Raw genomic sequence first — 16,705 nt, 5'->3', positions numbered from 1 at the left:
GGATGTAGGGAAACGTAGCACTTCTGTGATCACAGTGGTGTCCATGTAAACAGTTTGTGAGGAAATAGGCATAGCTAAAAGTTAGTTTTATGTTTAATTTTGTATGCTTTTAATTCCAAAAATTGAAATAATTTTGTGCATCATTTATAAATATTTAGCATACATTTTTAGTGAACAGGAAATTGACTTTAAGGGTCAGTAGCAGATTTGGTTATTTTTTGGTACTTTTAAAAATTGTTTCTCATTATTTTTGTAAATGTAATTTTAGAATGTTTAAAAAAGATTAATACAAGCCATCAGAGAATCACCTCTAGTAAATAACACTCATGAGTATTTTTTACTTCTATTAGACCATTAGACCGGAATCTCAGAGTTTTTGATGAAGTCTTGCAAAGAGAAGAGATTTCCCAAGGTCACAGAGTAATTTTATGGAAGATCCAGGAATAGAAAACAGCTCCATACTGTATCTGTTCTAATCAAATAATTTTCCAGATGGTAGGCTGTTTTCCTCAGCAGTCTCTCCAGCTTTCGTATGTTTCTACAAGAGGTAGCATACTTGAAAGATCATCCTGTGGAATAAAGTTTTGGTAATAATTATGCTGAGAGCATTCCTTGTTTCTTTCAAAAAATTGCCCTAATATATGTCTTTCACTCTTTAAATTGTTTATAATATAGTCGTGTTCAAAATAAGACTATTACTTAAAGCAACTGACTTAATTCATTAAAACAACAGCAGAGCACCAGTGCTGGTGCAGATGATGAAATAAATTCAAAAGGTCTCAGATAAACTCATAACCATCACTGTGATGGCAAAGTAAATGGAAAATATAGCATTTAAGTTACTTGACAAAAGCATATGCCTAAAGAGAAGATGTGAAGTAAAGCCCAGCTGTTCTTCATTATTTATTGAAGATTGCAATATTTGTGAGTGACACCAGACATTCACTTGTAAGGCAGCAAGTCCAGTCCTGAAGTCAGGAGTAGGATGCCAATTTTTACATGTTTTAATACACTACATGCATACACACGTAGTTCCTTTTCTGTTAGCTTTCAGAAGAAGAAGAGGATAGATTAGTATGTCTAGAAGAATAAATGTTAGCCAGGCTCCTCTATCCTATTATCTTAACACAAACATGAATCTCATCACTGGCTGTAGCCCAGTTTGGCTTTTGAAGGTAAAATTGTGTCTCCTAATATGCCTTCAAGACATTATTATACCTGTAATTCTGAGGTCCATAAACCATTACTCTGGGTGCTCATAAATATGCATTTCCTTTACACTTTAAAGTAAGCTGCTATTGCTGTCATTCACTTTCAGTTAAGACCTGTCAGGTGGTGTTTCTGTTGAAGGAAAGAAGTTTAAATCATGGGCGAACTGAAGATGCGTAGTTCTTAGGAGTGCTAAAATTATGAGTGAGTTGGAGAGATTATTCCTCACAAGTAATTTTAGGATCCTGAGGGATAATGGTGATGTGTACAAGAGATGTTCCCTTCTCCGCTAATTCCATTAAAAGCCTCTTGATTTCTGCATTGCTGGAGTGAGACTCCAAAAACCTGCTTTTCCATCTTGCATAATCACTTTCACAGTATCCTGTAACATCCACCTCTGCTAAGACTGTCAGTGCCTTGACTTCTGGAGTGACAGTGATATATAGGTCTGACAAAGCATCCTTCGCAATATGCTTCATTGAAGTGAGAACTGCAAATGCTGACAGTATTACCGGAAACCTTTTACTTAGACAGAATTAATAAATTACAACTTGTATTTTTGGATGGTCTTGTAATATACAGCTGGTCCAGAATGATATGACTTACTAGTAAGGAATTACTGCATCTTGGCAGACAGCATCCAATTTATTCTCAATTCTGAGAAAAGCATTATCCGCTGGATGAGACACTGGATCAGGAGTTAAGGCATTCAGGATCACGGTCATGCCATTCTTCTGGTGCCTGACCTCAGGCAAGTCTCTTCACCCAGATGGCTTTTGTTCTTTCCCCCACTCTTTCTTTTTTTAGACTGTGCCATTGTCCTTGAGGTCTGATGTGGCTCTGATGGTTCATAGGTTGTCCTCCTTAGCTCTTCCAGCTTCTGTGCTCCTAAGTGAATGTCATGAATCCCATACTTGGTCTAAATCATTAAACTGGGTCCATCACCCACAAGTTCCAGCTCCAGTCCAGGCTCTGTTTGGTTCAGAGTTGGGAAGCTTTTCCTTAGCAAGTTGTGACCAGCGGTGAATTAACAGTGAGTCAGTCTGAAGCAAAGAATGTTTTTGATCTCGTCAGCAAGGACACAGGCCAATGCAAGAAAAATCATTTCAATTTAACAAGGCAGGCATTAGAGAGAAGAGACTCTAGTTTCTCCTGAGCTGGACTGTTCTGAGGGTCTGCCCCTGGCTCATCACATGAGTTTGCCAATGTCCTTTGGTTGCCACAAAGCCTTTTTGTTTTTCATAAAATCAGATATATGACTTAATGCTGGGTAATGTACTAATATCGTTCAAATACTGCCATCCTATTGCATGTGAGAACAGAAGACTGTGAAACTCTTAGAAGTGAATGTGACACAGTGTGTCTGCAGTGTAAGTCCTGTACTTTGTTTCATAGGGCCTTGCCTGTTCTCTGCGTTGCTCAGGTTTTCCTTGCCACCCAGAAGATCTCTGTTTCAGCTGGGGAAAGTAAGCTGTGGATGACAGGTTGTGTCCTTCCCTTCCTGACGTAGCTGTCCTCATCCCTCCTCTAAGCAAAATCCAACAGCAGAAGAGGTGGTCAGGTTTGGTTGGGGAGGTCTGTGGTTCTTGTGAGGATGCTCATGGAGGAGCAGGGGCACAGGGGAAGGGGTGACTCCATACCCATGTGGTGCCACAGTCCCACCGTGACATCCCCTGGGGACAGGCCCTGGTCACCTAATAAGTTTGGACACATCATGTAGTGTGGAGTTAACTACAGAAGAGAGAGAGAGAGATCCTCCCCTCCTGAAAGTGATCCTTTATGCAGAAGGTTTAATATTATTATTACAATACTTGCTGATGTTGTGGTTCTTATTCAGCAACTACTGCTGCGAATGACTCAGTGACGTCTGGCAGTAGCATGATATACACCAGAGTAATTGGGAATAAATTTCAAATTGCTGGTATTGAAAAAAATTTCCAGGCAGTGGTTGGTTTGGTCCTGTTCATGTGCTCAAGAGGCTAAACATATTGGCAGAGATGTGGTCTGGAAGAGTTTCTTGCTGATTCAGGTAGGCTAGGGCTGTTGAAGAGGTTTTCTTCAGTGGGGGAAGAGGGAATGGGGTATTGCTTTCCTTTTGATCATGATCCTAGAATCATTTACATGTGTGTTGTTTTGGTTTTTTTTTTCCCTAAAAAAATACCCCAGTAGGGAGTATTTGACTTCTCCTGGGACCTCAGTCTCCTCTCTTCTGTTTAAGGTCAAAAGAAAGTAATTTATGTAAGACAATGGGAGAAATTTCTGGCTGTGTAGTTGTGGGTATAAGAAGAACCGAGATGATGTTTTGTGGAACATCTGTTACATAGATATGTTTTATTGTGGGGAACTGAACTGGATGACCTGGTCATCAGTCTCAATATTTTCCTTTATTGTCTTTAAGTGCTCTCAGTGGAGAACTATTAGTAGTATTTTCCTACCTTCCTGCCTAAGCACAGGCTAGCTTTTATTGGAGCTAACCTCTAGTAATTATAAAGTCAACATCACAATAACAAGCAAACAGATGGGACATATAATATTCATAAATTATTGAATGCAGCTTCTTCATCCTTCACAGTAAGCTCTTCAGGACAGGGACAGACAGTGTCTTGTAAGCAACTACAGTACAACAAGGAGGTAAGCAACAGCCAACGTTATTTGTCAAATCAATCAGATTTTCTTCTCTGACAGAGCAGCAAACCTTATCGATGGGGAAGAGGCAGAGGTTCCATATGCCTTGACCTTGTCAAGGCTTTATGACACTGTATCCAGGTAAACAAGCTAGAGATGCATGAATATGAAGCTATTGCAAGCTGGCTACTGAATCGGTACAAAAGCTGTTCTCAGTAGTTATTAATGGCATATTGTCTTTTTGTGAAGGTGTAATGACAGATCCATAGTGGTCTGTCCTGGAGCCAATATTTTAATTGCTAGTGGGATGGTGAATTTAGTTTGCAAATTATACTAATATGGGAGGCAGTAAAGAGATAAGAGTTTAAGATTAAAACTGCATATTAGAAATTGATGAAATGGCTTGGAATAATAGAATATGATGCAACAAGGAAAAGGGCAAGATTCTTAACTTTGGTAGAAATAACCAATCTATAGACTGAATATGGGTAAGAAATGCGTAGGCAGTAATTTTGGAGAAAAAGGTTGTAACAGTGAGCAGACTGACAGGCAGACTGTGGTTGAATGTGTAGGGAAAGTGCATATATAAGGGAAACCATTAAGGCCTCAGGTGAAGTACTGTGTTCAATTTTGTACAAAGATTAAAAAAAAAAAAAAAATATCCAGAGAAGAGTAAGAGGAGCCCAGAAAACAAAGACTGAAAGCCTGGGACTGAAGGTCTGGTTCAATCTAGAGAGCCTAAAACTTATGAGGTGGTGTGGCAGTCATTACATATATAAAAGCCTTATGCAAAGAAGAAGAGAATAAATCAACTGTCCTCCAAGTCCATGGTGAACATGATGAAAAGTAATGTGCTAAGAGATTTAAGTTAGATATTGAACATGAGGAAACCTTTCATGATAAGCCTAGTGAAGCACCAGGGCAAAGCAAGTGAGGCTGTGCCATCTCCATTTTTAAGGACCTGTTTTTCTGTGACTCTGTAGTCCCTGTGTAGAACATATTTCCTGGATGTGTCTTCCAGGTCAGTATCCATGACAATGACGTAATCTCCTCGCCTCGCCTCGCCTCCCCTTCCCTCCCCTCCCCTCTACCTCCTCCCCTCCCCTCCCCTCCCCTCCCCTCCCCTCCCCTCCCCTCCCCTCCCCTCCCCTCCCCTCCCCTCCCCTCCCCTCCCCTCTCTCCTTAGGTTCTATCTGGCAGATCTCCTTCTGTTCAGTTTTTTCCCCCATTAAGTGAGCTATGAATAAACCTTCAAATGGAATATATTAACGGTCTGAGGCCTTTAGAGACAGAGGTGGCAAAGACTAGAAGAGCATTTGCAGGACTTGCTCAGGTGCTGCATGCTACCTCTGTCTTCCTAGAAAGCTCTGACTGTAAGTCTGTTCCCACTTATTTCAGGGTATATCACATTTTTCTCTATTTGCAGCCAGCAAAGTGTAATGAAATCAACTTAAGCCAAGTTGGAACTGGGTGCAATCTGTCTTGGAAATGCATAAAGACTTTGTGTGTGTTGAATGTCCCTCTTATCAAGCATTGCACTGCCTTTTTTACACCTCTCATCATCTAGTCTTCGTTGTCCAAAAATCATCTAATCAAATGTCTGATAAAAATAAGTATTTTAATTGCATTAATGGTGGGTGCTTCATAGAATCATAGAACTGTTTGGGTTGGAAGGGACCTTAAAGATCATTTGGTCCCAAACCACCTGCCATGGCCAGGAACACCTTCCACTAGACCAGATGCATAAAGCCCCATCCAACCTGGCTTTGAACACTTTCAGGGATGGGGCATCCATAGCTTCTCTGGGCAGCCTCTTCCAGTGCCTCATCACCCTAATGGTGAAGAATTTCTTCCTTTCATCTAATCTAGATCTACCCTCTTTCAGTTTAGAGCCATTGCCCCTTGACCTATTTTTGTTTTGCTTTTCTCATTTTCAGAGTTTTTACTAAAACATGGTTGATTGTATTGAAGTGCAACTGCTAGTAATTGTTCCATAGCAAAGTAGCAAAAAAGTGTTCAAAACTACTTGTGCACATTTATGCATGTATATATCTGATGTATTAATTGATGGAAAAGAAGCAAAACGTGCACCCAGTGATCTGTTTCAAATTAATTGTGTTAATTTCTTTTTAAGAAAGGTATTTAATATTTTCATAGTTGTCTGCTTGAGTACAAAATGTTAAAGAGATTGTTAGAAAGGTTAATTGAAGAACTGCCACCATGTGTGTTCAAGATGCTTGCTTTTACAGGGAGCTATTGCTTTTCAATGGCTGTAGGTATGCACCTGTTGGGCTTGAGCAAAAGACTGTAAAATATCATTTAGCATTGAAATGAATGAAAAAGGATTGCCTGTCAAATAGTATCTAGTAAGCATCAATATTTCAGTACTGTTCTTCATATCTTGTATTGTGGTCTTGCAGCTAGTTGCGTGTATTCTACAGATACAGAAAACAATGAAATTACCCAATTAGCTGATTTAAAGTATCAGTGTTACTTTTTGGTTTGTACATTATTGATAACCAGATTTCTGAATTTATTTTCTTAATTGCTTATATAGATTTTTTAGATATTCCTTAAAAGAAGAATCAGAAAAGGTACTAATTTAAATGTTCTTAATTACTCATTATAATAAAGGTGTGTCTTATACAAATTTTAAATGTAAAGCATTTCTTTAATGAAATGCTGCTTTTCATGGCAATTTGTAGCAAATGTTGAGGGATTTTCTAAGGCATTCTGTTACCAGACAGAATATTATTTTTAACAAATGTTACCAGACTCCAGTTTTGTAATCATGGAAAGACAGCAATAATTAAATGGGTATGTTTTGGGATAGTTAAGGATGCTTTATATTTTGGGGATTCTTTAATCTTGCATGCAGCATAAAAGGAACTTACTCATTTTAATGCATCCTTCTTGTTGGCTTAAAGCTGAGATATAGTTGCTTGAAAATTAATTTACCCCTCATGAATGACTGGTTGGATTATCTTTGTAGCATTAAATGTCAACCCTGAGCTCAGAGCACATTGTGTCTACAGTAAAAAGTTGTCCCTGAGCACTTAATGTTGTGTTAAATGATGATGTGTCCTTTGCAAATGTATTATTAGTGTCAAGCTGTTCCGTCTCTCAAGATTGAAAAATGGTCAGTGATTTGAGCTGCCATTAAACCTGAATAAAAAAAGAGGGAGGCTGTGGGGGGTTTTCATGTCTTTTCTGAGTACAGAGACATACTCTTGAGTATGTATAAGACATATCAAAATGTTTCTGTTAACCTAAGACTCAAAAAACTCCATTTGGAATCACAGCAATTAAAAACAAGAAAATCTCGCTTCTGCTTCTGAGGAAAAGAATGGTCATTGAATACATCTGTGACACTAAGAGCACAAAAACCAATAATAAATACTTGAGAGGTTGGTCGTGTTTCTGTAGACATGAACGAGAGTTCTGGTGCCAATTCTCAAACAGAGGTCATAACACTACTGCTGATGTGTGATTTGCGTTCTGATTTTAACTGAGGTAAGGCCTGAAATTCCTTTGGAATTTTGTTTCTCTGAGGTTCTTCTAACATCCTAAATAAATAGTTATTTCCAGTTTTAGAGTTACAGTGTTGTGGATGAGCCGTGCATCTTTAAGGTGTGTTGTGTGAATAGAGTTTCACAGAATTTCACTGGATTGAAATTCTGTTACTCCATGAATATACAGTGACTGATTTAAAATCTCTCAAAGATATTTAATCATATACTTCTGTACACCTAGCTTAGAAGCTGGGTGCACAGGTACCATTATGGATCTGTGTGATATTACAAAGCACTAGAGAAAACACTTATTTCCCCATGGCAGACACCTAAGTTGCTGGCTTTAATAAAGGCCCTTAAAGAAAAATGCTGCTACTGTGTATGAGATGGTAGAGCCCAGTTTTGAGGAGTCCCAGGGCACACAGGGAAAACAAATACTTATATTCCCTCATATTAAAAAACAAACTAATGAAAAAAATATGGATTTGTTGAACGTATAAACTGATTGGAACTTCTTAGTCCATTGACTTGCTGTTTATAGACCTTACTGAATTAATTTGGTGCCCTTTAGTTACATTACTGTAGTTACAGTAAGGTATTTTAGACAATGTGATTTTGTGGCCAAATTCTCCCTGAGCTATGAGCCATTTAGCTGGTTCCCTGATGACTGGAAAAAGGCAAATACTCTGCCCAGCTTCAAGAAAACTGGAGGGATGATGTGGACATACTTGAGTGAGTCCAGCGAAGGGCCAAGATGACCATCTGGAGCACGGGATGTCAGAGAAGAGGCTGAGAGCAGTGGTTTGTTCAGCTATGAGGAGGCTCAGCTGAGATGTTATTGCTGTTTACGAATATTTGAGAGGAGGCTACAGACAGGGTGAAGCCTAACTGTTCTCAGAGGTGCACAATGGTAGGACAAGAGGCAAGTTAGAACATGGAAATTCCAGTTAGGTAGGAGAAAAATGTTTTTTATCAGAAAGATGGTCAAAGTTGGAAAAAGTTGCTTGGAGAGGTTGTACAATCTTCACCTTTGGAAATACTCAAAACTCAGTTAGACATGCCCAGCTAGACTAGCTCTGTGAGCAACCAGAGCTAACTTTCAGGTTGGATCCAGTTTAGAAGCTGGCTGTGTTGTGAGTGGAGGATTGGACCAGATGACCCCCAGAAGTCCCTTCTAACCCAAACTGTCCTGTGAGTCTGTAGCTTAAAGCCCCAGGGGCCATGGCTGGCACACAGGAATGGTTCTGAAGAAGCAGTGTGATAATTATGGTGCATCTTCACAAGAGTGGCTGTGTAGTACAGAAGTAGCTAACCGGCTTGGGAACCACCATGGCACAGCTGAGCAGGGGTGGAATTCACTGGGAACTGCCAGCTAACCTGTGATTTTAGATGCTTTTTGCAGACCCTTAATGGGTCTGTGATGTCCCCTATATGGTACTAGCAATACTTAAGATAATTACTTCAAAGGTAATTTGGCCATGTCTGCAGATGAAACGAGAGTCCAGATAAAATCATGTAGAAAACCATCTCTTCTTCTCCACTTGTTCTTGAGATCTTGTTTCCCTGGCTCAGATTCATTTTGCGTAATCTCAGAGGTGTAAACAACCCACCTGATGTGGATGCTGAACAACTCTAGGCCTTCTCTGTTGCTGATGACAGTAAAATAGGTGCTGCCAGGGAGCATGTTAGGCTGTCCTAGGCTGCTGTCTCCCACTCTTTGGAGGAGACTCTCTATCGGAAATAAAGAGAGATCTAAACAAGCAGTCACCTGAAACTGAAGTCAGGTGCAATGGCTTCCATGTTTTGTATGTAAAGAGGTTGTGGAGAACAGTGTGGCTGAGCCTTCCTCCGTCTTGGACTCTCACCCCTGCCAGCAAGATCTGACTTTTCCCTCTTACGGTGGGGTGGCAGAGGAGATGCTTGAAGCCAGACTGTGGAAACCCTGAAAAGACCAGAGGACCATTTTCGTGTTGTATGTTTGTTCTTTAGGGTTTTGTGGAGGGTTCCTGGAGCCTTTGCTATTTCAGATCAATAATCATAATAAGAACATTGATTTCAATGTAACTAGGTGTGTGATTTCACACTTGCAGTTTGACCATAAAGCTTACCATGGTCTGTCTCTAGTTTCTAATTAGCTACATATACATTTTAATATGGGTTTCAGCATCAGTTACATTTATGTACTTTAGTTAAACTGGTAACAAATTTAGTTAAAATGGTAACAAATTTACCCAGTATTTGTAGTTTTATTACAACTTAATACTTTAATATATGAAATTGATTGCTATTGTATGGAAAAGGTGTTATTAATGGTTTGATTATTAATATAATATCAGCAGAGAAAGATTCAGGACAGCAGTTTGTTGGTTGTTGCGAATTATATTGAAAGTCTTGAAAGGAATTTTAAGTATGTACTGTTGATTAGCAAATTTTACTATCTGTCAGGTTTTTTGGCGTACTGTAAATAACTCATCTTCAAATAATTTGTCTGAGTAATTAAATTTAGATTGCACATTTCTCATTTCAAATATTTTGACTCTTATCTATTTGCTTTTCCATTGTGGCTTAATTGGTGTAGTCTATATAAACGGACAATAAATTTATATACCTTTGTTATAAAGATCAGTCAGTGAATAGAACTTGGTATTCATCCCAGACGGAATTATGATTTAATGTATTTGCAAGATTAAAGCACTGAATTTACTTTTTTCTAATTAAAGGCAATTAAAGATTTGCAGACACAAATAAAAGACAATGAATTGAGGAATAAGTGTAGGAGCAAGTCCATTTGCAGGTGAAAAGAAGTGCCTTTGAAGCAGAACCAGCTGTATTTTCATTGAAAGAATAACAGTTTAGGAAGCTTTTCTGCATGTGCCTGCTTGATAGCATAATGTACTCATAAGCAGCTTACACAGTACAGTATTCAGAAAATAGCAGTGCATTAATTTTTAAAGTAGCAAATGCAGGCGAAGAGCAATGCTGCCACATGATGATAATGAAGGTGGATATTGTAAAGTCTACTGAGAGAAAAGAAAGCAGGGAGCTCCTGAAATGCGAACATTTATAAAACAATAACTAGATATTCATATGATAATAAGCTTGGACAGCAGCATCAACAAAGGCCAAAGATGCAGTCCTGTGTCTGCTTAAGCCTGATGAATTGAAAAGCAGAGAAACAGTCTTTAGTCTGTTATTCAATTCCAGTAATGAGCTATTGTTATTTAGAATGAAAGAATAAATTTCTAGAAGGGTTGGGAATCTAATTTTTTCCCTGTAAAGTTATTATGTAGATTTGTTCAGGTTGAATCTTAAATCATATCACCTTTAAACACAATCTTAAATGTAGTCAGTTTTCTTAAATATAGAGCTTAGCATGTTGCGTTCTCAGCTACATGTATAACAGAGCTTGGTATGTACGCAAAAGTACAGTGTTATTCATACTACCTGACAATGTCACAGTATTTCTGTAGAATAAAAAAAAATGGTCACCCAGAACTTAATGAACTTGTTTAGCTCATATGTATTATTTAACTTAAATTTTGCATTAATCATTGTGTCATTGGAGATTTAATTAAAAAGAATACTGATACACAAGATCAGGTCATCTCTAATCTGTTCTTAAAATTATTGAATAGAAGATCTGTGGGATCGCAATTTCCCTTGTGAGTGGAGATAAATGACAAAAAGTGTTGTGAAATCCATAGATTTTTAATCCTAGTTGCATGAGAAGAAGGAAACATTGCATATTGTATGAATCCTTAATATTGTCTCTGAGACACTTGGGCATTTTTCACAATACACCTGTGTATAGCTCAAAAAGTACCTATATTTCACGCTTAGTTTCACCCTCTTCTAATTTGATGGCCAGTAGAATAGTCTTTGTTTCTACTTGTGGAAAGTTTTCAGAGCAGGATCTGTAAACAGGGCTCAACTCAATTCAGCTGCTACTGAGGTCACTTTGGCACCAAAGGAGAGGAACAAACTCTACAAGAAGGATGGAAGGAAGGAGCAGGATGAATAAAAAAGCAGGAAGCTCTGAAGAGCTTCCAAAGAGCAAAGAGAGCTTGAGACACTGAAATGGAAAGGTGGATGATCTTTGCAGCTGGTCTGAGGAAGGGCTGGCAGGAGGCAGGACAAGCAGAGAGATGATGGCTGTAGTCAGTAAGAAAAGTTGCCTTATCATGGACTAGTTATTTGATCTTAAAAACGGAAAGAAAGTGATGGACTTGAGAAAAGTTGTGAAGAAAGAAGTGGCAGGTTTGTAAAAAATAAATGGAAATTTGGGTAGTTATATTAAAAAAATGTTAAGGAAAACTGACACTGGAGTTTTGGAGAAGAGATGAGATGAAGAATTGATAACACAAATGAGAAGTAGAAGAGAATTTTGCTTAAGTGATAAAAACCCTAAGATTTGGTCTGGAAGTTTTCCAGTTCTATCTCTTTGGCGGCTTCTTCTTGCCTTCCTGCATTTCCTCAGGAAAACTCAGTGTCTGTCCTGAATAGGCATTGGATAAAGCAGACGAATGGGCTTTGTCTCATGAGTCCATGTTAACTGGCTTTGACGGTCACTTCCTGGGAAGAAGAAACAGCTCAGGCTGATGACTCTGACAGATCAATGTACAAGAAAGCTTGTGGGATAAATGAGATAAAACTAGAAGACATTGGGAGTGTGAATATATGTATTCCAACTGGTTGAATTTGCAGGCCCGAAAGAATGTAGAAACCCTGTATTATTTATTTCTGCTTGTTTTCCAGGTGGTAATGATCAGTATTCACATGGCAGGGGCTTTGCGTTTCATAGTCCTTTATAGTACTGTAGTGCAGTGACTTTCCCAAGGCCTCAGAAAGTTCAGATGTTTTAAGAGTACAATTGCTGAATCTGGTTTTCATTACAAAGAACTCCACAGATGCCCTTTTTAAACTTTTGCACTTGGTGGACTCAGACTGTTTCCCTAACATATTTTTACTTTTGGCTTTCACCTTTAGCAAGCAGAGAGGTAAATTAATAGCAGGTGCATAGATTTGGAGAACTACCAGCTCTAGAGTCATTATTAAATAACCTATTTGTTGTATAGGGGGGTTAGTTGTTCATATCAGATTTAATATAAATCTGGAAGTATTCTTTTGATAAGCAGAATCCAGTCTTAGCCATAGCCATTATACTGGAATAAACAGTAGCAGAGTGCCTGAAACCAAGAGAAAGAAGACCAATAAGCTTTCCCTTTTCTAGGAATAGACTTGGTCCTGCCGATACATGTAGTACACAGACCAGGTCTCCTGTGCAGTATGTCACTGCTCGTGTCACCTTCAGAGCTGAGCCTTGCAGAAAAGGAGGGAGAATGGGCAATGGGAGGAAGGGGAGGTGGGTTTCAGTAGCCAACTTGTTTCCCATTGCTAACGTGCCTTACAAAGCTTTCTAGTTTTCATTGTCTAATGCTTTTACATCACTCGAAGGGAAACCTCAGACCGTCCTGCTTTATTTACCCCAGATGGGAAAGCAGCAAACCTGAATTATGAGAATTGAAATTGAACTTAGCCCTTGTCAGTTACATACTTGTAAACGAAGGTATTTTTCATGCTTGAAACATCTCAGATGGATACATTTCTGTAGTTTGTTCTGAAGTAAGTAAAAACAGCTGCATCATTTTATTGAAAGTTGGCTCCCAACAAACAAACAAGAAAATTTAAAACTGGGATATATCTATGCCAAATTTCAGCCTGGAGTGAATTTTTATGAGTTATAAACTGCCATTTATAATGGAAATCCTGACAGCTCTTTAACTATTTCATAGCAAAAGTACAATTGCAGTGCTTTAGAGAGAAGAAACATTCTCTTTCTGGCTGGCTTCATCTCATGACTTAGCCATTTTGGTGGTTCCTGCAATTCTTTCTCTAACTGTTCAGAAAAGTTACTGTACTCTTGATGCATCCCATTATCAGATATCATTGACTTCTGAAGAATGATTCTGCAGTGGTCCTGTCCTGCAAATGAAATACATTGACTGGATTAATATGTTGGAGCATTAGACATAAATAGTCATTGTGTAATCTTTTCTTCACTCTGTCTTCTAAGAAAGTCCCTTGGATATATGCTTCTCCCCCCCAACAGACACGGTTTCAGTTATTTTTCTTTTTGTCATTGAGTATTTTCTAAGTTGGTTCAGGTCTTTTATTAATAATATCTAACCAAATGATAATAGAGAGGCCTTCACAATATATAATCCCTAGGGCTGAAGAGAGATTATACAATGGAAGCAAGTCAATAATGCAAATTCAACATCCACAATATGCTACAGAGAAGAGTTCTGTATTGAATATGAGCAGAGTGATAGAGTAGACAAAGGCAGAAGTGTGTTTCCTGGAATCTAGTATATCACTGGAGAAGACCTTTCTTTTCCAATTCATGTTTCAGAATTTCACCACTGCACTAGGTTAAGGGAGGTGATTCTGGCCCTCTGCTCTGCTCTGGTGACACCCCACCTGGAGTCCTGCATCCAACTCTGGAGGCCTCAGTACAGGAAAGACATGGACCTGTTGGAGAGGATCCAGAGGAGGCCACCGAGATGATCGGGGGCTGGAACAGCTGTGCTGTGAGGACACGCTGAGAGAGTTGGGCTTGTTCAGCCTGGAGCACAGAAGGCTCCAGGGAAACCTTCTTGCGGCCTTTCAGTACTTAAAAGGGGCCTATAAGAAGTATGGGGACAGACAGGACAAGCAGTAATGGTTTTAAACTAAACATGAGGAAGAAATTTTTTACAATGAGGGTGGTGAAACACTGGCACAGGTTGCCCAGAAGGGTGGTAGATGCCCCATCCCTGGAGATGTTCAAGGCCAGGTTGAATGGGGCTCTGAGCGACCTGATCTAGTTGAAGATGTCCCTGCTCATTGCAGGGGAGTTGGACTAGATGACCTTTGAAGGTCCCTTTCAACCCAAACTATTCTAATATTACATTTTTGAAGGTGACCAAAAAGTTAGAAGCTTGCACTATTGGTTATGAATGTAAGACTGCAGCTGGTTGAGCAAATGGAAATATTACACGCGTGAAACTACTGGACACAATTTTAGAGAAAAGGTTAAATTATTTGAATGTTACAGTGATGAAAGTTAAATGTAAAACTAGGTAAAATTAGTGGTTTAAAATGGCCAAAGATTTCTGCTTTTAAGCATTGTAGCTCAGCTTTGGACATAAGCAAAAAGGACAGAAAGGTATGTATGCATTAGAAGGAGAAAATGGAAAGGAGTTTTTTGAAAAGCCAAAACAGCTCCACCCCTATCATCAGTTTCTTCACAGATTCCTCTTTTCCTTCTCCTCCTTTTGTGACTGTATCTGTACCTTGGCTTCTGGTGACTTACAAAGCTATACTTAATAGTACATAGCACAGCAGTAACAGGCCCTTCAGACAGCAAAAATATCCCTGAGAGATATCAAGTGTTTTATGCTTTATTATTAAGTTGAGATAAATGATTTATGCCATTTCTAAGTACTTGCATGTCCTCCTCTGAACTCAGTTTGTATGGACTCACAGTAATCAAGCACTTGGCAGCACAATTTGTAGCTCTAATAGATAGCCCCCGTAACTTTTTAAAAGTCCATCTAAGACACTTCTAGAAGATTCTGTGTAGCATGTTTCTAGAAGCAGATATTGTGAAGCAATGGTTTTATTAGTACTTACTTGGACTGACCTGTGTGTATCTGAGTTCTGATACTTGCAAATAATGTTCCGGCTGAAAATGATGAAACATAACAGGAAGGTTCGAACTAGGTGATCTTTAAGGTCTCCTCCAACCCAAACCATTCTATGACTCACCATAATGTCCTGTATTACACATTTATATATGCATTAGAGGTGAATGACCAACAAAAATTGTAATGAAAATTTTGTTTTGATTGAAATGTGATGGAAAAACGTTGTCCACCTTTAATCTGCTTATTTGTTGTCTGATGCTTACTGAACAATTTAATAAACGTTGTACTAGGGGATGGCTATCTGTACGTATATTTTGATGTCTCTTTGGAGTAATAGGTTCTACGCTGATTTGTCGGCACTTGCTGCTGTCATTTTCCGTGTCAAGGACTGTTGTTCCACAGACTGGGCACCCGTTTTATAAAGTAGCTCGTGTTTAAAGTGCTGGGCTGTGGAATGTTTTCAAAATATTGGATCTGGTTTTTCTACAGAAATAATTGCTGACATTCTTTATCTTCTTTTTGCATCATTTTCATTAAATATGCTTTTCTACTCTAGGAAAACAAGATTATAAGAAAACCAGGCCTATGTTAAGAGCTACAAGATTAAAAGCAGAGGCCAAGAAAACTGCACTAGGCGTAAAGGTAGAGATCTCTTTGATAGCTTATACCACCTTTGTGTATATGTTGTTTCTTTTCCCCATAGACGTACTGTGTGAATATTGATTTCTGAGAGATATTGTTCGTGACATTTCAAAATCTAAGTGGAATGCCAGAATCTAAAATATTTATGATGGATTGCTTTTACTTAACCCTAAAATAACTAGAATAGTTGAAATGCTATAACATTTTAAGTAGTCCATGTCCTTATTATGATGCATACTTACTTTAAGGTCAATAACTACTGTATGCTTAGACAATTGATCTTTTCAGGGAGCCTCTCTGCACACAGAACAAATGCTTTAATGATTTCATATAGTTATAGAAATTACAATAAGCATCTTCCTTCTTCCTCTTCCTATCCTACACCCAGGAGTAATTTAAAAACTGTGTTTGTTAAGTGTTGTAAATTCTCAGCATTATTATCTCAGCCCATCCTTCTGTACTGCCTCTGACTTGGAAACAGGCAGCTTAACTAACAGCAAAACACATGGAAAGGTACTGAACTTTATTTTTGGAAATGTCCCTTTTTCAGTCAAGTATGAAGTATAATAATGACTAGTTTATCACAACTGTGAGTATGAGCAAGGAGGGCAATTAGGAATATTTTGTGCCATCTACTACCCAGTATGTCATGAAAACGGGATTTATATGAACGTGCATTATTTAAGTTGCATCCCATATTTTTCCCTCAGCCTTATTTTGAATCAAATTGATACACAATTATATTAGCAGCAAGGGTAAAAGCCAAGAAAAATAAAAAGTGGATCAAGTACGTGGGTATTCTAGTGAAAGAAACTTAAGAAATGTTAAAAGAAGAACATTTTCTTGTTTCTGGCAGATGAGAAATCAATTTTTTCACGTTATAGCTTATAGCAAATGCCAAGGTATTACTACCAAGCTGTAACAGCTGTTGAGCTGCCAGATGATGTATTTGGTTGTCTTCCAGAATTTGTTATTATAATCACGAAACAGTGCTTTCTTTTTGCTCCTGATTGCTGATCTCGATCAAGC

General features: G+C 38.5%; 1 protein-coding gene across 3 annotated transcripts in view; it reads left to right on the top strand.

Moving 5' to 3' along the window:
- The window catches only part of TRIQK (triple QxxK/R motif containing), a 64,916-nt gene that overhangs the window by 34,140 nt on the left and 14,071 nt on the right, over positions 1–16,705 (top strand). For all 3 annotated transcript variants that reach the window (XM_065053968.1, XM_065053967.1, XM_065053966.1), the window contains exon 3: positions 15,591–15,676. In XM_065053968.1, coding sequence (XP_064910040.1) covers positions 15,591–15,676 — 86 coding nt within the window. The remainder of the gene's footprint in view (positions 1–15,590; positions 15,677–16,705) is intronic.

This window comes from Columba livia, chromosome 2 (genome assembly GCF_036013475.1).
Source record: "Columba livia isolate bColLiv1 breed racing homer chromosome 2, bColLiv1.pat.W.v2, whole genome shotgun sequence".
NCBI classification, from domain to species: Eukaryota; Metazoa; Chordata; class Aves; order Columbiformes; family Columbidae; genus Columba; species Columba livia.
The sequence above is the reverse complement of the archived record's forward strand: the minus strand, read 5'-3'. Positions and strand labels throughout refer to the sequence as shown.